Below are 20,104 nucleotides of genomic sequence, written 5' to 3'. Positions count from 1 at the left end.
AGTAAGACGCCTGCGAACATACACGTAACGATTCGTTTAGACATAAGCTTATCGTGCTTGGCACGACTCGTCGTCGACGTGCTTCTATAATTTTTGACGATACTCACCATCGTCGAACGTTGTTTCGGTAACGGGCAGCAGCAACGAAGAATGACAGATACACACGTCACACGCGGATCTACGTATCAGCAGGCGGTGCCCGGTGAACTCTATAGTTTGTTGCGAAGCAAAGGCACTTGGCTTTCGCCAGTGGTGACGTAGAGCGGAAGTGGGTCACGATCTCAACAGGTGAATGCTTTTTTCTTTTTTTCAGGTCAAATTCCCAAATGTGGACTAAACGTCAAACGTGTAATTGCCGTGCGATCGAGCGAATGTCACAGAGTCCCTATCATCGCTTTGATAAGCTGACGCTGGTGGGTTCTGTTCGATTTCGCTTTATAGACTTTTTTTTTTTTTTTATTGAGCAAAAGCCAGCCCTGGGGGCCTATTACGGTTTTTGAAACGAAGTGAAAATAACAAAAGTGAGGAAATTTACTAGAGTATCTACAATTTCATTTGTCGAAATCTAGTAAATCTGTTCACTTTTGTAATTTTCACCTCGCTTCAAGAACCGTAATAGGCACCCTGGTCACATGACCATACAGCAATGGAGGGGAGTATTTATATCACAGTGTCACAGCACAGAGTTGCGCGCTAAATACAAATCTCATGGATGACTAATTTCTTACAAACGTTCACGTATACATAAGACTCGAGACATAACACACAGTATTGTGCGTTACCTAAGACAAAGACCTAAGGCATAAAACATAGTCTTAAAATTATGAGGCAGCCATTCTGCTCAGGCCCTGAGCAGTGTTCCGATTAGGGATTCCCTTTACGCGCATGTGCGGCAATACGCTGTTAGTGAAGTACCTTATACTAATAAAAAAGGGCACCGTTACCCAGCTATATAAAAACGTATGAAAAAATTATAGATAAAAATATGTATGTGTGTATAAAGATACGTTATATATATATAATTTAATTACTTTATACATATTAATTATTATAAAGGATAAAAGGAAAGAGGAAAAGCATAAATAGGACATCACATATGCTTATATTGCTTATTACGTTACTGTAGTCAACTGTGACGTCACGATTGCTCATGCGCAGAACCGCACATGCGCGCGCATGGAATCCCTAATCGGAACACTGGCCCTGAGTTGACTGAAGTTTAATTTTACGTACGGAGTTAAATTTACGATCTATACTTAACGTAACGTAATGCGATACGGAACACCTTGTGCGGATGCCCTAAGGCACATATACCTGTTTCTACCAACGTCGTTTAACTTAGGCCGGTATTCATAGTCCGTTCTTATATTTAAGATCCTCTTAAGAACCCATTCAACCAATCAATGACCGCATTGCAGCTATTTGATTGGTTGAATGGATTCTTAAGACGATCTTAAATATAAGAACGGACTATGAATACCGGCCTTAATCTTAGCTTAACTCATTCTTTGTCTCTTTCTAAAAGAACAGTTAGAAGGAGACAAAGAGTGAGTTAAGCTAAGATTAAAGTTAAACGACGTTGGTAGAAACAGGCAATAGTCAAGAACTTAACTTAAGCCTACGGCACACGGTACAATTTTTCGTACTGGATTTGATAAGATTTAGTAAAATATTAGAAATGCTGCATTCTGATTGGTGCATTTTTAGTATTTTACTAAATCTTATCAAATCCAGTACGAAAAATCGTACCGTGTGCCGTCGGCTTTAGCTTCCCACACAACATGCATGTCTTGAAGACGTCTTAAACATGTCTTTCTTATGACGCCTTTAAGACTTGTCCAATTGACGTCTTTCTGATGTTTTTAAGAACATTTACTTTAAGACGCCATTTTTAAGATGGCCGCGGTGCCAGGCCAGCCAGGCATTAGACGGGATCGAGTTGGAAAATAAATTATTCCATTTACCAAAGTTGAGCAGTGCTTTGCACAGGTAAGAATTAATGATATTTAAAGCCGGGTCTGCAATGGCCATAGCATAAGGTTGTAAGATGTAAGCGAAATAACCAAATCCATTTCCTATGGATTTCGTGCGTTCTACGGTGGTCTCGCATACGCAGTCACGGAAGAATTCTGCGTTCTTAATTCTTAGGTTTGTTCTTTTTAGTTGAACTAGTGCTGCACTGGGACTGCACTAGAACCAGCGAGTTCACAGAAAATTCTGCCAGTGCACAAGCACAATGAGGAATAAAAAGAACGGTTTAGTGCAGTACTAACATGGCACATCAAAATATGAGAAACATAAATGTCCTATAAATAACAGAATTATCCGATGAAGAGAGACTTATTTGTAATAAAATTTATTTTATTACAAATTTGTAGAAAAATTAATTGTAGATAAATTAACTTTAAATTTATTAATTATAATTAAAAATTTATTTCAAATTTTTTTTTAATTTTTAAAATTTTTCTATTAATTAATAATTGTTTTTATCTATATTCTTTATATTAATGTTATTTACATGACTATTATGTCTTTTTTTCGCAATTAATGCGTTATTAATTATATCTTAAACTGCTGTTTGTGTTTAAATAAATCGCCATATTGAACTGCATCGCTGCACTACCTCAAGACCTAGGGCAGGCAGTGCAATGAACTGTTGCACTGAACAGCACTGCACTGCTAAAAAGAATAGCAGTATCTGACGTCACTTCTGCTAAAAAGAACGTTTCAGTGTACACTTTCTGAACTAGTGCAGCCAGTTCAGCTAAAAAGAACAAACCTCTTATTGCGCGTCCGCCGTAGAACATACATAGAGCCCATTCTACAATGGCAGTAACAAGACTGTAGGAGTAGAGATTAAATCGTTTTTAGTGAAGTAAAGAAGAAGAAGTAATGAAATAGACAATTCTCATTTTGTACTACTATTACCTTAGAGTACTAATGAGAATTTCTATTTCGTTACTTCTTGTCTTTACTTCATTAGAAACAGTTTATTCTTTACTCCTACAGCCTTGTTATTGCCATTGTAGAATGGGCTTAGGGTGTGTTCCAAAATTCACTGCCAGCGCTGAAAATCTTTAGTTCACGTTACGTATATTATATATTTTCAGCGCTGGCAGTGAATTTTGGAACATGGCCACAGTAGGAAATGGATTTGGTTCATTTCGCTTGCAACTTTATGCTACGTTATATATATATATATATATGTATATGTATGTATGTGTAAAAAAATTAAACTCTATATTGTAAAAAAATATATTAATTATCTTTTGTATATTTTTTTTGCAGCATTATGACAACATATGAAGATTTTATTCAACAAGATTGTGACGGTGTGCGTTCCATAAATGGAATGCTTGGCCATCATCGCGTATTGATACTACTAGACTAGTTGTACTATTGAAAACTTTGTATCAATCAATTAAGGAACAAGTAGATCTTCCGCCAATTCAATATGATCCAGTTTTATGTACAAGATCTACATGCAGAGCTATTTTAAATCCATTATATCAAGTAGACTATCGTGGTAAGTAATAAGGTATTATAAATGAATAGAACAAAAATCATTTTTTATTTATCACAAGAAACATTTTGAAAAATATTAAAGTAGTTTATTTCTAATAGAAATTAAAGTATATTTTAATGTGTTTCTTTATTACGATGTATTTACATTCATATTCTTTATTATTCTTTATACTTCATTTAAATTCGTATTTTATTTAATGCATAATTCTCTTGTAATTTTCTGTCTATATCATATAAGATAATTTAAAAAATCAAATTATTTATTAGGAGCATATAGTATTCATAAAAATATTGTAAAGGTATTTTTATATTTCAATAAATTCTAAATTTGTGTTATCATTATATATTATTTTTTTTAAGTTACATTATAATACACATATTGTAAGTTATATTAATAATTATGAGAAAAAAACTTTGCAAAAAGAATTTATGAGGAAATTCTTCGAAATAAGAAACAAAAGGGAAATATATTTAAATGATCAAAATGTATGCATTTATTTGAATAATAGTGTTATATATGTGTTATATATGTTGAATAGTTATATTATGAAACAAATATTTTTGATTTTACTTTTTTTAAGATTTGATTCTTTTCGAACATTTTTTTTATTATCATTTATTGACATTACATGATTTATTATAGTTTTTATTATATATAAATTTATGATATATATATATATATATATATGTTACTTATATATTACTTTAAATATTATTCTATCTCAGTCCAATTGTATGTATTTATATGTATTATTTAGCGTGCCCAATGTTTGCCATCAATATTTTTACTTTTTGCGGATACATATGTCTGGATGATGAAGAATTAGAGGCACTTAAAGATTCATTACAAATGTCATTGTCTATGCTTTCACTCAATGCTCTTATTGGTCTTATCACATTTGGCAAAATGATTCAAGTTCATGAATTAGAAGCACAAAGGATCTTCAACCAAAACAAGTTCAAGATATGTTAGGTACGAATAGAATAAGTCCCAAGTTATATTTACTATATTAGTCATTGTTCTTCATGATTACTTTATTGCATTTTATTCACAATACATTTTGATAGGTATAGGTAGACTAATTCCTGGACAAAATCCAAATCAACCAAGAGGACCTGGTGCGTAACTATTGCCAGCTGCTAATCGCTTTTTGTAACCAGTACATAAGTGTAATATGAGACAGTTCGACAGATCTTTTAGGAGAACTGCAATGTAATCCATGGTCTGTTGGGCCAGAGAAACGTTCATTGCGATCTACAAGTGTGGCATTAGCAGTCGCCACGGGTCTCTTAGAAGCTAGTTATGCAAATACTGATGCTAGGTATTTATATGTTGTAATATGATGTATATATGTTATGTTTTTCATTGTAATCCTACATATAATGCTATCAATGTATTTAAGGATTATGCTATTTGTTGGCGGACCATGTTCTCAAGGACCTGGCCAAGTTGTAACTGATGATTTATGACAACCAATCAGATCACATGATGATATTCAAAAAGATAATGCTAAGCATAAAAAGGCAATTAAGCATTATGATACACTTGCATCACGTGCTGCAACTAATGGCCATAATAGATATTTATAATAGATATTTATTTTTGTGCTCTTGACCAAACTGGTTTATTAGAAAGGCGACAATATTGCAACTCTACTGGTGGTCATATGATGATGGGGGATTCATTTAATTCTTCATTATTCAAACAAACTTTTCAACGAATATTTGCTACAGATGCCAAGGGTGATTTGAAAATAGCATTCAATGCAATCTTAAAAGTAAAAACATCTCAGAAAATTAAAGTTCCTGGAGCAATTGGATCTTTTGTATGTCAGTGGGAGAAAGGATCAAGTGTTGGAGTACTACAAGAAGTAGGCTTACTTGTCAGTGGAAATTTTGTTCATTGACACTATCTACAACAACAGCATTATTCTTTGAAGTTGCAAATTAACATACAGCCCCAATTCCGCAAAGTGGAAGAGGCTGTATTCAATTCATTATCCAATATTAACATAGTAATGGACAAAGGCGAATTAGAGTTACTACTATTGCAAGAAAGTAAATATATTTTTTATTATACATTATATGTATATCATAAATATTTATAATATCATAAATAATAATATATCATAAATATTTATGATGTTATAGGGATATCTTTAATTATTAGTTGGGCAGATGAATCATCATCTTTGCATCATGTAAGCATAGAATTTGAGGAAGCAACAGCTGTTTTTATGTCACGTTTAACTGTATTTCGAGCAGAAAGTGATGATGGTCCAAATGTTTGAAGATGGGTTGATCATATTCTGATTAGACTTGTTAGTAGTTTCTATCATTAAAATTGTGCCCAATTACACTTAATATAAAGCTTAAACTTTATATATTTATACATATAGATTTACACATAAATATATATTGTATCTATTTTGAGGTGTAAAATCTTATTATTGCAGTATCAAAAATTCGGAGAATATGCAAAAGATGATCCAACTAGCTTTAGATTGGCAGAAAATTTTTCCTTGTATCCACAATTTATGTATCATTTACGCAGATCACAATTCTTCAAGTATTCAATAATTCCCCAAATAAAACTAGTTTTTATAAGTAAGTTGTTATTTGTATAAAACACATGATATATTTAAAATTTATTGATTCTTTTAGGTCTCATATTTCATATATCAATATATATTTTTTGACATTCTTTTTAACTGAAAGAAGAAAGGAGCATCTCAGATAAAGTTTTCATTTATCTTATGATAGCAGCATTTGTCATAAGTTGCTAGTGCATGTATTGCAAATATGCAATAATGCAGTTATTTGAAATTAAATTGAATGTTGCACACAAAATGGACACAGTATATATTGCGAATACACTAGCAACTTATGACAAATGACTGCTATCATAAGATAAATGAAAACTTTATCTGAGATGCTCTTTTCTTCCCATCTTTCATCGAGTGTGATTGTGGTTGTGCAAGCTGAAGAAAATCTTTCGATTCGAAGAAATAAAGGTAACGTAAACTACGAATAGATAGATTTTAGTATTGATAAAGTTTCGAAACAATCGGTGTATGAAAATTGAAAATGGTAGTCGTTCTATATACAAGGTGTCCCATTTTAAATAACCTCAAATATTTCTCAAATAATACGTTTTACAGAAAAATGTTTCAGACAAAAGTTATATAGTTTCGAGGGGGCCATAAGATGTTACCATTGGTTTGACCTTGGACAGTCATTTGAAGGTCACTTCAATTTTTTTAAATTGCACCCCCTTTTTGGTTCCATTTAAGAAATTGAAGGTAATGCCGAAGTATAAGAAATTCAGAGATTTATCTCGAAGACAACAAAACAGACGATTGTTATCACAAGAACGAAAGAGAAATGTTACTGCCATTTCGATAACGAAAAATTGGCAAGACAATGTTATTGCTAAACACAATTCTGTTCATATAGAATGCTTCGAAAATGAGAATTTTGATACAAATAAATCTCCTTTGCAATCAGTAGATGTAGTACACGAGCAATTACATGATTCCGAGAACATTGAAAATATGCATGATTTTTTTCAACATGTATTGCAACAGACAAAGAAAAAAACACTTTACAACAACGCTTACGTACTTGGGCTATAGAATATAATGTTCCACACACATCTGTAACAAGTTTATTGCGGATTCTTCGAGAAGAAGGTCTCCAAAATTTGCCTAGCGATGCGAGAACCTTTTTACATACACCCACAGAAACGATTATTCGTGAATGCGCGAGTGGTCATTATTTCCACTATGGTCTGGAAAGAGCATTACGGGAGCGCTTAGAACATTATGAAAGTACCAATGATTTGATAAAAATTAACGTTAACATTGATGGCTTACCTCTTGCTAAAAGCTCAGCAAGTCAATTATGGCCCATACTTGGGCAAATATATAATAACAATCAATCTACAGAACCCTTTTTAATTGGAGCATATCACGGTTATAAGAAGCCTACGAATGCGCACGAGTTGTTAGAAGAATTTTGTGAAGAATATCTACATCTGCACAATGAAGGATTTTCATTCAAAGAAAAAAAGTATCAAGTAATAATCAGAGCTATTATTTGCGATGCTCCTGCCAAATCCTTTGTAACGGGTGTTAAAGGACATAATGGTTATTTTGGTTGCACTAAATGTTTTTGTGAAGGAGAATATTATAACCATAAGATGGTTTTTCTGCAAGAAAATGCACGATTACGTATAAACAATAATTTCCGCAATAGAGAAAATGAAGAACATCACGTTACAGTATCACCATTCGAATACTTGCCTATAGACATAATTAACAGTTTCCCCTTGGATTATATGCATGTAATTTGCTTAGGAGTAATGAAGAAGATGCTGCTTCTATTGATGAAGGGGCCCCATAAATCGCGATTACGTGCGGCACAGATAGAAGCATTATCCAAAGACATTTTAAATTTGCGTAAATTTATACCAATTGAATTTGCTCGTCGCCCACGAGGACCTAACGAATTAGATAGGTGGAAGGCAACAGAATTTCGATTATTCCTTCTTTATTTGGGACCTATTGTTTTACAGAAATATTTGGACGCTGATTATTACAAACATTTCTGTGCTCTACATATTGCTATACGTATATTATGCCATCCTGAAGATTGTTTACGTAACAATGAATATGCTACTGATTTGTTGAAATATTTTGTCAGAACATTTAAAGTATTATACGGAAAAGACACTATTGTTTATAATATACATAATTTAATACATTTGTGTGAAGATGTAAAGAGATATGGATCTTTAAATACATTCTGCGCTTTTCCTTTCGAGAATTTTATGAAAGAACTCAAGAAAATGTTACGCAAATCAGAAAAACCATTGTCACAATTGAACAACAGAATTAATGAACGCGCAATAACTAAATGTGAAAGTAATTTTAATAATAGCAACGTAATAAATATACCGCTACTTCTACATCCAGATGGAAGAAATATGCCCTTAGGATGTGTAAATTCACACAAAAGTATGAAATTTGAAAAATATTTGCTGACGACGAATTCTGCAAATAATTGCTGTTATTTAAAGGATGGATCAGTGTTTTGCATCGAATATATCGGCTATAAAGATAACATACTTATTGTTATTGGAAAAAAATTTTGTGATCTTCAGTCCATTGCAATGTATTCTTGTAATTCCCAAGACATGAATATTCATACAGCAACGCGGCAAACAAGTGTGGAAGTAGTATCAGCAACGCAAATTGATGCTAAAGCTGTAAAAATATTTTTCAATCACATGTATTATATAATGCCTCTTTTACATTTGTAAAAACAGTGAGTAGTGTTACCTTTATTTATATGCATATAGTACTACATTTATTTTTATGCAGATAAATGTTAAAAGTTATCAAAAATCTTCGATTTTAATCTTCCTTTTTCTAACGACTGTAACGTGAAAAATATTTTTTTTGGATATTTTCTCTTATATGCCAAAAATAACGCCAATTTTATTGCCATCACTTTTTGATACACTTAGAGCTTCTGCCCACAGGACGCGGAAACGCTTGCCACGCGGCAAAAAGTGACGCAGTAATCAATCAACGTATTGTTGTCCTAGCGTTTATTAGCTACCGCGTAACTTTTTCCCGCGCGGCAAGCGCTTCCGCGTTCTGTGGGCAGGAGCTCTTATTTGTATATGTGTAATATATTTTTTAGCATTACTGAGGAAAATGATATTCAACATTTAATCAGTTCTAAAATTTAACAATTTCAGATGTATTATGTAATATTTTTTGACGATTGGTGCTCCATAGTACCTGACGTTTGGGTAAATGTTAAGGCAAGAACCTTCAAATGGCCACCAAAAGAAATAAACGTCAGAAGAGCTGTTCAGAAAAATATTTTTCCCTGTGACGACTGGGATGTTCAACAGTATAGACGCATTGTAGGGCCATATGGTAATGAAACTGAAACTATGTAATTTTATTTTGGAAGAATTTTGTAATTACATCAAAATTATTTTGCATAGATTCTTATGAAACAGCCATACAAGCCGAGAAACGAGCAGAAACTGTATCCACATCCGATGAAGGACCAATGCAAGCACTAAGTCAAGGATATTCAATTATACAGGAACCACAAAAAAGAACAATTAAAAGACCACCGTTTCATGATGAACTTGAAAATTACAGCAAAACCGGTAATTAATTCTATTCATTTAATCGTTACCCAAGAAAAAAATGCGTATAATATGGTCAGATGTAAATATACATAATTAGATATGAAAAGATTTGACATATATATAATTTTATATAATCATACATAATAATACTCGAAAAATGATGTGATATGATCATATCTTTATTATCATATTCGACTAGATCTATTTATATATGAAAATAGATGATCAAATATTATTATATAAAGATGTGATTATGTCACGCCATTCTTTGGATATGATTATATAAAATTATATATGTTATCAAATCTTCATATCTAATAATTATGTATATTTACATCTGACTATATTATACCCATTTTTTTCTTGGATAGTGATAATAATTCTAATAATAATTCTACTTATTTAATTGTAATTATTTTATCGTTAATAAGAACAGTAAATTAAGTAATAGTATTTAACTTTGATAGAACATCTAAGCAAGAAAAAGAAGAATGCGTTAGCGCCTCCTTGTAATTACGTACCATCTAATAATGTCAGCAATCTTCGAAACAAAGGATTTAATGGTATTTATGGTTTCAGTTTTTCTTCACGGGAAAAAAATTTGTCCTAAATGGATTTTGTCAATATCTGATCATGTCTTGCCAAATAGAGTCATATATGATATATGGTTATCATATATGACTGTATTTGATAATATATATCATATATACGACTATATTTGGCAAGACATGATCAGATATTGACAAAATCCATATATGACGAATTTTTTTTTCCCGAAAGTAGTAAAGTTAAGTTAATTGTATTCTATGGCTATGGTCAGGAAGATGTTATGAATGCTTCGAAAAATCATTCATATATCTTTATTTTCGTGGAATGTAGAACAAAAATAGAATAATGTTCCGAAGCATATCTAACGTTTCCCCGACCGCAGTCAAAGTTTAATAACATTAATAATATTTTGTAGGATCTACAGAAGAAACGAACCTCGTGCAAACGCCTTCTTGCAGTGGCGCACAAGTATCCGGAAATGTTACCAGTCTTAGTAACTTGAATGGTACGCATAATTATAGGATATATATGGATTATCTGTGTGTGTGTGTATAAGTTGGGAAATGTGTGTGTATATATATATATATCACACACACACACACACACACATTTCCAAACTTACTGCAACGATAACAATGAACTTTATGTGATGACACTTGCTGCGAAGTATTACTTAAAGCTAAAATGAAATCCTATATAAATTATATTTTATATTTTGCAGAATATATGAGGAAGAAAAGTGTGCGTCTTACTTCTTGTGTGCAAGTACCCAGAAATAGCAGCTAATTTAATAAAGGCAAGCAAAATAATGGTATGTTTTTTTACTTTTCAGGAAAAGAAGAAGCTTATATAAAGAAGTGATTAAATACTTTGTGAAGTTCAATTAATGATTTGTTGTTAATAAATTGTATTTATTTATTTCTTATCTAATTAAACTATTCATTCAAGTATATAGCCACTTGTTTATAAGCAAACTCTTATAGCAATATTTAAATTAGATTATGTTTATTAAAAAATTATCTTTTTAAAAAAGGGTGCTAAGTCCACATCAAAAACTGTTACATATACTTAAAAAATTTTCAAATTATTTTAATTTTGTGTAAAATACACTCACCCGCAAAAAAAGCGGTACACCTAAAATTTGAGAAAATTTCATCAAATTTTAAATGATCATAACTTGGTAAATAATGATGATAAAAATATGTTTAAAAAAACAAAATGAAGGCTGTAATGTCCACTTTAAGAATATTTAAGTGGCAATTATGCTCAGCCATTGTTTTCAAAATGGCGGATAAGGAAGTGAAAGGATGTAAAATTGATTATTAAAGGATCGAGTTTGGGACGGTGCACGGCGTAAATCAGGTAACGCAGCCCAATGAGACCAAATGCTCGTGAAAGTGTGGAGTGTTATCTTTAAAATGTTTTTTTACCGAGCTCGATACGATGATTTTTCGCTGAGTTATTCCGAATTTAATTAAAAACGCTCTTTTTTCTTCTTCAATTTGCAGCTCAGCGAATAATTATCGTATCGAGCTCGGTAAAAAAGCATTGTAAAGGTGATACTCCACACTTTCACATGCATTTCGTCCCATTGGGCTGCGATACCTGATTCACGCCACGCACTGGAGCAAAGCGGGAACCTTTATTTATCGGTTTTGTATGCTTTCATTTATCCGCTATTTTGAAAAAAAATGGTTGCACATAATTTCAATTTAATTTAGGTGTGTGTGTGTGTGTGCTCGTTTGTATACCACAAGGAAAGGACCCCGTGGTTCGTCAGCTCCACAGTATTTAAAGACTCCAAACCCTCCTTGTGGCGTGTGTGTGTGTGTGTGTGTGTGTGTGTGTGTGCTCGTTTGTATACCACAAGGATAAGGACCCCGTGGTTCGTCAGCTCCACAGTATTTAAAGACTCCAAACCCTCCTTGTGGCGTGTGTGTGTGTGTGTGTGTGTGTGTGTGTGTGCTCGTTTGTATACCACAAGGATAAGGACCCCGTGGTTCGTCAGCTCCACAGTATTTAAAGACTCCAAACCCTCCTTGTGGCGTGTGTGTGTGTGTGTGTGTGTGTGTGTGTGTGTGCTCGTTTGTATACCACAAGGATAAGGACCCCGTGGTTCGTCAGCTCCACAGTATTTAAAGACTCCAAACCCTCCTTGTGGCGTGTGTGTGTGTGTGTGTGTGTGTGTGTGTGTGTGTGTGTGCTCGTTTGTATACCACAAGGATAAGGACCCCGTGGTTCGTCAGCTCCACAGTATTTAAAGACTCCAAACCCTCCTTGTGGCGTGTGTGTGTGTGTGTGTGTGTGTGCTCGTTTGTATACCACAAGGATAAGGATCCCGTGGTTCGTCAGCTCCACAGTATTTAAAGACTCCAAACCCTCCTTGTGGCGTGTGTGTGTGTGTGTGTGTGTGTGTACGGGCGCACGCATGTGTGTATTAATAGTGGGTATGACCTCCTCGTGCGCGTATTACCTCATTCATACGATCAGGCATACTCTGTATTAGTCTTTTTATTTCATCCTGCGTAATTGCATCCCATGCATTTTGAAGAACTCTTTGAAGTTCTTGCAGTGACTGAGGTGCAGGTACGTGATTTCGTACTTTCTTGCCGAGATTGTCCCACAAATGCTCAATGGGATTTAAATCCGGACTACTTGCTGGCCAAACAAGTCGATTTATGCCAACTTCATCGAGGAAATCAAACACTCTTCTCGCAGTGTGTGGTCGAGCATTGTCTTGCATAAACAAGAAGTTCTCTCCGATAAAGGGTGCATACGGAACAACATACGGAAGGAGTATGTCTTCCACGTATACATCTGCGTTCATGTTCCTGTCAAAAAAGTGCAAATCTGTATGAGCGTCCGCTGAAATACCTGCCCAAACCATCACAGAGCCTCCATTGTAGCTGAACCTTTCACTTACAGTACAATCTGCAAATCGTTCTCCACGACGACGATAAACTCGTTCTCGTCCATCTGGAGAATAGAGACAAAAACGAGATTCATCGCTAAAGAGTACTTTGCCCCAGTCTGCGTAATTCCAGTCTCTATGCGCAACTGCAAAATTGAGTCGAGCTACGCGATGACGACCTGTAAGAAAAGGTACAGCCGCTGGCCTGCGCGAAAACAGATTTTGTTCCGCTAATCTTCTCCGAACGGTGTCAACGGATACATTGCAATTGTGGACATCCCTTAAATTGTTTCGAATTTGAACAGCTGTTCGATGTCTGTCTCTTAATGAATTTAAAACAATAAATCGGTCATCGTTTTCATTGGTACGTCGAGGGCGCCCAGAACCAGGCCTCCTCTTGAAAGAATTGGTGTCTAAGTACCTGGCATAAGCACGTTGCACAGTTGACACTGACAGATCAAGTGCCTCAGCAACGTATCTTCGACTTCTGCCATCTTCAATTAAAGCAACAACTTGAGCAGCTTTTTCTGGAGTTATCGTTGCCATAATCGAGAAGTAATTTCGAGAAGAAGTAATTAATTATGGTTTCAATAGATGAAGTCGCAAGGAGCAACGCGTCTAGAGAGCTAGCAAATCAATCGCATAACTTGTACTATAGTCTTTCAATGTACCTGGCATAAGCACGTCTCAAACGGAAAAAACATTGAAAGACTATAGTACAAGTTATGCGATTGATTTGCTAGCTCTCTAGACGCGTTGCTCCTTGCGACTTCATCTATTGAAACCATAATTAATTACTTCTTCTCGAAATTACTTCTCGATTATGGCAACGATAACTCCAGAAAAAGCTGCTCAAGTTGTTGCTTTAATTGAAGATGGCAGAAGTCGAAGATACGTTGCTGAGGCACTTGATCTGTCAGTGTCAACTGTGCAACGTGCTTATGCCAGGTACTTAGACACCAATTCTTTCAAGAGGAGGCCTGGTTCTGGGCGCCCTCGACGTACCAATGAAAACGATGACCGATTTATTGTTTTAAATTCATTAAGAGACAGACATCGAACAGCTGTTCAAATTCGAAACAATTTAAGGGATGTCCACAATTGCAATGTATCCGTTGACACCGTTCGGAGAAGATTAGCGGAACAAAATCTGTTTTCGCGCAGGCCAGCGGCTGTACCTTTTCTTACAGGTCGTCATCGCGTAGCTCGACTCAATTTTGCAGTTGCGCATAGAGACTGGAATTACGCAGACTGGGGCAAAGTACTCTTTAGCGATGAATCTCGTTTTTGTCTCTATTCTCCAGATGGACGAGAACGAGTTTATCGTCGTCGTGGAGAACGATTTGCAGATTGTACTGTAAGTGAAAGGTACAGCTACAATGGAGGCTCTGTGATGGTTTGGGCAGGTATTTCAGCGGACGCTCATACAGATTTGCACTTTTTTGACAGGAACATGAACGCAGATGTATACGTGGAAGACATACTCCTTCCGTATGTTGTTCCGTATGCACCCTTTATCGGAGAGAACTTCTTGTTTATGCAAGACAATGCTCGACCACACACTGCGAGAAGAGTGTTTGATTTCCTCGATGAAGTTGGCATAAATCGACTTGTTTGGCCAGCAAGTAGTCCGGATTTAAATCCCATTGAGCATTTGTGGGACAATCTCGGCAAGAAAGTACGAAATCACGTACCTGCACCTCAGTCACTGCAAGAACTTCAAAGAGTTCTTCAAAATGCATGGGATGCAATTACGCAGGATGAAATAAAAAGACTAATACAGAGTATGCCTGATCGTATGAATGAGGTAATACGCGCACGAGGAGGTCATACCCACTATTAATACACACATGCGTGCGCCCGTACACACACACACACACACACACACACACGCCACAAGGAGGGTTTGGAGTCTTTAAATACTGTGGAGCTGACGAACCACGGGATCCTTATCCTTGTGGTATACAAACGAGCACACACACACACACACACACACACACACACGCCACAAGGAGGGTTTGGAGTCTTTAAATACTGTGGAGCTGACGAACCACGGGGTCCTTATCCTTGTGGTATACAAACGAGCACACACACACACACACCTAAATTAAATTGAAATTATGTGCAACCATTTTTTTTCAAAATAGCGGATAAATGAAAGCATACAAAACCGATAAATAAAGGTTCCCGCTTTGCTCCAGTGCGTGGCGTGAATCAGGTATCGCAGCCCAATGGGATGAAATGCATGTGAAAGTGTGGAGTATCACCTTTACAATGCTTTTTTACCGAGCTCGATACGATAATTATTCGCTGAGCTGCAAATTGAAGAAGAAAAAAGAGCGTTTTTAATTAAATTCGGAATAACTCAGCGAAAAATCATCGTATCGAGCTCGGTAAAAAAACATTTTAAAGATAACACTCCACACTTTCACGAGCATTTGGTCTCATTGGGCTGCGTTACCTGATTTACGCCGTGCACCGTCCCAAACTCGATCCTTTAATAATCAATTTTACATCCTTTCACTTCCTTATCCGCCATTTTGAAAACAATGGCTGAGCATAATTGCCACTTAAATATTCTTAAAGTGGACATTACAGCCTTCATTTTGTTTTTTTAAACATATTTTTATCATCATTATTTACCAAGTTATGATCATTTAAAATTTGATGAAATTTTCTCAAATTTTAGGTGTACCGCTTTTTTTGCTGGTGAGTGTATATTCTAGAAAAAATAATATAAAAAATTGCGTTAAATGAAAATTATATAAAATAGTTTACAATGAATGAAATTTAATAACACTGTGATGAACAGTATAACTAACAAAATGAACTCACAGACTTTATATTTACAGATGTTGACATTACTGATGAGGAATGGTTGAACGAAAGTTTAGTAGGTGATTACGTGTCTTGCGATAATGCTAATGTGCGTGATGATGGTAATGGGCTTAATAATGACAATGTGCCTGATGATAATAATGATGATGATGATGATATTGGTGACAATATGATTAGCCCCGATAATGTGCTTGACGGTGATGACATGACAACTTTCAATGCCAACGGCAATCGTTTGGAAAAATGCTGTGGTATGTATTAAACTTTATTCTTTATTCTTCCTTCTTAATTATATCGTTATATTGTACTTATAATAGCAATATGTTATATGTACTTAATTTCGTATGTATGTACTTGTGTAAAATAACTAAACAGATAATTTTAATGATACTTATAAAGAGAAATAAATATTTTTCTTTTTTATCTTATACAGATGCGTGTCGTACCGAACAAAAAATTATTAAAAATTTCACAAAAGAATTATTAAAAATCTCACAAAAGAATACGAGACAGTTGGAGATAATAATAAATTTAATAAATAACGCAGGACCAGCTAATACAATATATAATAATGACGAAGTCCAATTATTGCCGGAATTTCCGTTATCAACAGTTGACGAATTTTTCAAATTTGACACGGATCTCCAAAAGGACAGAGAGATTCGGAAACAATTAGTGAGTACTTTTCTGTTTTTGCGTCCATTTCTTTTTTCTTCTTCTCTCTATTTTTAAATGTGAAATAAATGTATATTTCTATAATTCAATCAACAACAAAAATTCTTTTGTAGAGATAAAAGTAGAAGACAAAATCTAGATATTGAATATACTGGGTGTCACACTAATTAATTCCTCTCATTATTTTGCACATAAAAGTATTAAGATAAGATAATTGGTGTAAAAAAAACACATAGTTGTTTCGAAAAAAAAATATGTAATTTGCAATTAACAATTACAATTTTTTCTTAAAAATAACTATGTTTTCTTTACACCAATTGATTCCTCTCATTATTTTGTACATAAAAGTATTAAGGTGAGGTAATCGAAAAATGAATATTTTACGATTACCTCACCTTAATACTTTTATGTACAAAATAAGATATTTTACGGTTTATATAAAATTAAGAAACGATTTCAAGCCTCATAACTCTACAAGTACTTAAAACTAACTTAATTATAGTGTTTTGGAAAGCTCTCGAGATAAGCTACAAGAATAATAACGCAATGAAAAATAAATGGTTCCATTTAAGAAATTGAAGGTGACCTTCACATGATCTTGACAACGCTATTCAAGGTCGTACTAATATTACTGTGCATTATTTGAAACCCTATAACTTTTATAGGAAACATTTTTGTCTGCCGTTCTCGGTTTTCGAGATATTCGGCTGATACGGGTGGTCTGACACACCCTGTATATATATATATATATTTATTTATTTATTTATTTATTTATTTATTTATTTATTTATTTATTTATTCATATAATAAAAACAATTTTGAAAAATAAAATAATGAAAATAATAGGCTCAACATAATAATAAATTACTAAGGGGTAAAAAGGCAAATAAAAATCAAAAGACACGCGGTTATTAGTGCGCAAATTTAGATATATAGTATAAAATATTTACTTAAATTTACTTAAAGCGTACCCAGATAGCAAGTTGATAACAGAAAGAATTCTTAATGTTCTCTCATGCAAGATTTGGACATCCAAAAATTTCTTTAGAAAGACAACATAATGAGTTCAGAAAGAGCTCTTATGCGTCGTATTGAGAGAGAAAAAAGATTTCTTCTGATAGTCATCAAAAAGATTACTTTTTTTTAGATATCTTGTAATAGAAATCACAAAGATATCTTAAACTAGATATCTGTAGGAGTTCATGTTTATGAAGTTAATAAGACTTATATTCTAAAACATTCAAAATACTAAGAAAACACAAAGTCTTTGGTGATATATTTAACAAGCTCTCCAAGAGAGGTTTTTGATAATAAAGGACGATATTTTTCTTCATTATATTCATCCTTTACATTGTCATTCACATCTTTTCCTTTGGAGAGCTTATTGCTAAATATTTCATCAGAGGCTTCGTGTTTCTTTAGTGTTCAGAGTAAATTGAAGCTTTAAAGAGAGAGAGAATGAATGATTTCCAAGACATATATTTTATAATATAATATATTTATAATGTAAAATACATTTTTTGACTTTTAATAAATTAAACTTATTGAACTTTGGACGGTTTGATTACACAAGCCACAAAAATAGACAGTCTTGAGACATATATTTGAACAAACGAAGTAGTTTCCTACTTAATTTTGTGCGCTGAATCAGAATCCGGCCTCGGAATTTGCCCATCACGTCAGATTTCGAAGATAAATGAAGTTAAAGATGTAAAAAATGACGTTTTTTACATCTTTAACTTTAATCAATTTCATATATTTATTTTAGAGGCACAAAATTTTTTTAAATATTTTTGATAATGCCATTGCATGATACTAGTCTTCCCCTTCAAAATCTTTTTTAATCATCTTCTTACAATATTTTGTTTTCGATATACACAACTTTAAAGATATTAAAATTACAAATGAATACATGTGCAAAATATATATCAGTTCTTTAACTTTCTATAACTTAACTTTCTTTAACTTTCATTCAAATAAGATCATTTAGCTGTTTTTCAGCATTTTAATTTGTACTGTACTGTATATACTATGTATATATTAGTTAAGTTATACAAAATTTAAAAATTTATACATGTATCTATTTATTCTTTTAATATTTTTGAAGTGTATCTTGGGAACAAAATATCGTACGAAGATGATTAGAAAAGGATTTTGAAGGGGAAGACTAGTACTATAATATATAATGGCATTATTGAAAATATTTTAAAAAGTTTAGTCTCTAAAATAAATACATGAAGTTGATAAAGTCATTTTTTACATCTTTAACTTTATTTGTCTTAGAAACCTGATGTGATGGGCAAATTCCGAGGTCAGATTCGGATTCAGCGCACAAAATTACGTATGAAACTATTTCATTTCACCCAAACATCAAAACCATGCAGACCTGTTATATTTAGAATATTAATCGGAACTTAACATTTTTAATACATATTATTTATAGACTAATATAATATTAATATAAAATAAAAAAATTGTGAAAAATTTTTTAATAGAAATAAAATGAATTATTATGAAAAAAGAAAACAAATCATTATAAAATAAACAATAAACTATGAAGATAAAATATTATGAATAAAAAAAACAAATTTTATGCCAAAAGTTTTCAATTATGTTCAGCGTGTTTTTTTTCAACGTAACGCACTCTATCACTTGCATGTTGTAGCCATTTTTGAATGGTTTCTTGTACATCAAAGATTGTACAATTACGCTCAGAATTAATTATAGTCTCTGAAATCAAAAGTTATATAATTAGGAAATAAAGTTTACTGCAACAAAAATACTCATATTACTTTATGATTGGCAATTTTTATGAGACTCATGAGGACATTTGTTATTGTAATTCATGGATGAAGGATGTTACATTTAAATATTGTTGAATATAGACTTGTAATAATTTTAATTTAAAAATAAAGACTTTTGAACAAGTATCAATGAACAAATTACAATAAAAACAAAATTTAAAAATAAATTTTTTGATGTAAAACTTTAATGATAATGTTTAAAAATAGTAATTACTGTTACCATTTTCATATTAGTAAAACAACTATGGTTATTATTTTTTACAACATAAGTCATTACATCACTAATTTTTTATTACTAATGTATACTAATTTTATTTTTATTATTACTTTTATTACTAAAATAAAATAATAATAAAAATAATAATAATAATAGTGATTCAAAGGAATATAAAAAAGATGTGATGAGATGTGACTGAAGATAAAAATCATGTATCTATTATTATGTCCACGAACTTCATATCTTTTACTTTGATAGTTTTTTTCTGTCCTGTCCATGATAATTTACATGAAAATTCATCATTTAATATTAATGTCAAGGCTTGTCGAACATGTTTTTTAACATCTTTACCGCCAATATTTTTAATTATTTTTTTCTAAAAAATAATACAATATGTTAGTATTATAATA

The 20,104-nt window shown here is 33.0% G+C and overlaps 3 protein-coding genes, 1 long non-coding RNA gene and 1 pseudogene across 10 annotated transcripts in view; 3 read left to right on the top strand and 2 right to left on the bottom strand.

Annotated features, from left to right (window-relative positions):
• Positions 1-1,835: 1,835 nt before the first annotated feature.
• LOC145970886 (protein transport protein Sec23A-like) lies at positions 1,836-6,136 on the top strand (annotated as a pseudogene). Its single transcript, XR_014438655.1, has 7 exons — positions 1,836-1,989; positions 3,289-3,526; positions 4,284-4,498; positions 4,594-4,847; positions 4,929-5,583; positions 5,696-5,846; positions 5,982-6,136. The product of XR_014438655.1 is annotated as a protein transport protein Sec23A-like (transcript).
• Positions 1,889-3,150, bottom strand: LOC145970895 (uncharacterized). Its single transcript, XR_014438662.1, has 2 exons — positions 2,519-3,150; positions 1,889-2,306 (listed from the first exon to the last, which is right to left on the bottom strand). It is a non-coding gene; the product is annotated as an uncharacterized LOC145970895 (long non-coding RNA).
• Positions 6,137-8,713: 2,577 nt separating the features above from the next.
• On the top strand, positions 8,714-16,147 carry LOC145970890 (uncharacterized). Its single transcript, XM_083097947.1, has 7 exons — positions 8,714-8,853; positions 9,293-9,476; positions 9,548-9,718; positions 10,168-10,263; positions 10,665-10,754; positions 10,971-11,060; positions 16,013-16,147. The coding sequence occupies exons 2-6, from the start codon at positions 9,293-9,295 to the stop codon at positions 11,033-11,035; spliced, it is 606 nt and encodes a 201-aa protein (XP_082954073.1). The 5' UTR covers positions 8,714-8,853; the 3' UTR covers positions 11,036-11,060; positions 16,013-16,147.
• Positions 15,965-19,609, top strand: LOC145970667 (uncharacterized). Its single transcript, XM_083097536.1, has 4 exons — positions 15,965-15,971; positions 16,013-16,249; positions 16,432-16,673; positions 18,957-19,609. The coding sequence occupies exons 1-4, from the start codon at positions 15,965-15,967 to the stop codon at positions 19,089-19,091; spliced, it is 621 nt and encodes a 206-aa protein (XP_082953662.1). The 3' UTR covers positions 19,092-19,609.
• Positions 18,137-20,104, bottom strand: part of LOC145970881 (uncharacterized) — a 52,436-nt gene continuing 50,468 nt past the window's right edge. For 3 of the 6 annotated variants that reach the window (XM_083097940.1, XM_083097928.1, XM_083097932.1), the window contains one exon: positions 18,137-20,070. In XM_083097940.1, the coding sequence (XP_082954066.1) occupies positions 19,903-20,070 (168 nt within the window). In that variant the 3' untranslated portion in view covers positions 18,137-19,902. The remainder of the gene's footprint in view (positions 20,071-20,104) is intronic. The other 3 variants (XM_083097930.1, XM_083097929.1, XM_083097931.1) reach the window with 3 other exon arrangements.

The sequence above is a fragment of the Camponotus vicinus genome, unplaced genomic scaffold (assembly GCF_025532165.1).
Source record: "Camponotus vicinus isolate PSW18456_S1 unplaced genomic scaffold, iyCamVici1.0 SCAF_4, whole genome shotgun sequence".
NCBI classification, from domain to species: domain Eukaryota; kingdom Metazoa; phylum Arthropoda; class Insecta; order Hymenoptera; family Formicidae; genus Camponotus; species Camponotus vicinus.
The sequence above is the reverse complement of the archived record's forward strand: the minus strand, read 5'-3'. Positions and strand labels throughout refer to the sequence as shown.

Coding starts and splice junctions, on each gene's coding strand:
- LOC145970890 (XM_083097947.1), top strand. CDS start 9,293: ATGTATTATGTAATATTTTTTGACGATTGGTGCTCCATAGTACCTGAC. Junction 9,719..10,167: donor TGAAAATTACAGCAAAACCG/GTAATTAATTCT, acceptor TAACTTTGATAG/AACATCTAAGCAAGAAAAAG. Junction 10,755..10,970: donor CAGTCTTAGTAACTTGAATG/GTACGCATAATT, acceptor TATATTTTGCAG/AATATATGAGGAAGAAAAGT.
- LOC145970667 (XM_083097536.1), top strand. Junction 16,250..16,431: donor TCGTTTGGAAAAATGCTGTG/GTATGTATTAAA, acceptor TATCTTATACAG/ATGCGTGTCGTACCGAACAA. Junction 16,674..18,956: donor GAGAGATTCGGAAACAATTA/GTGAGTACTTTT, acceptor TATTTGTCTTAG/AAACCTGATGTGATGGGCAA.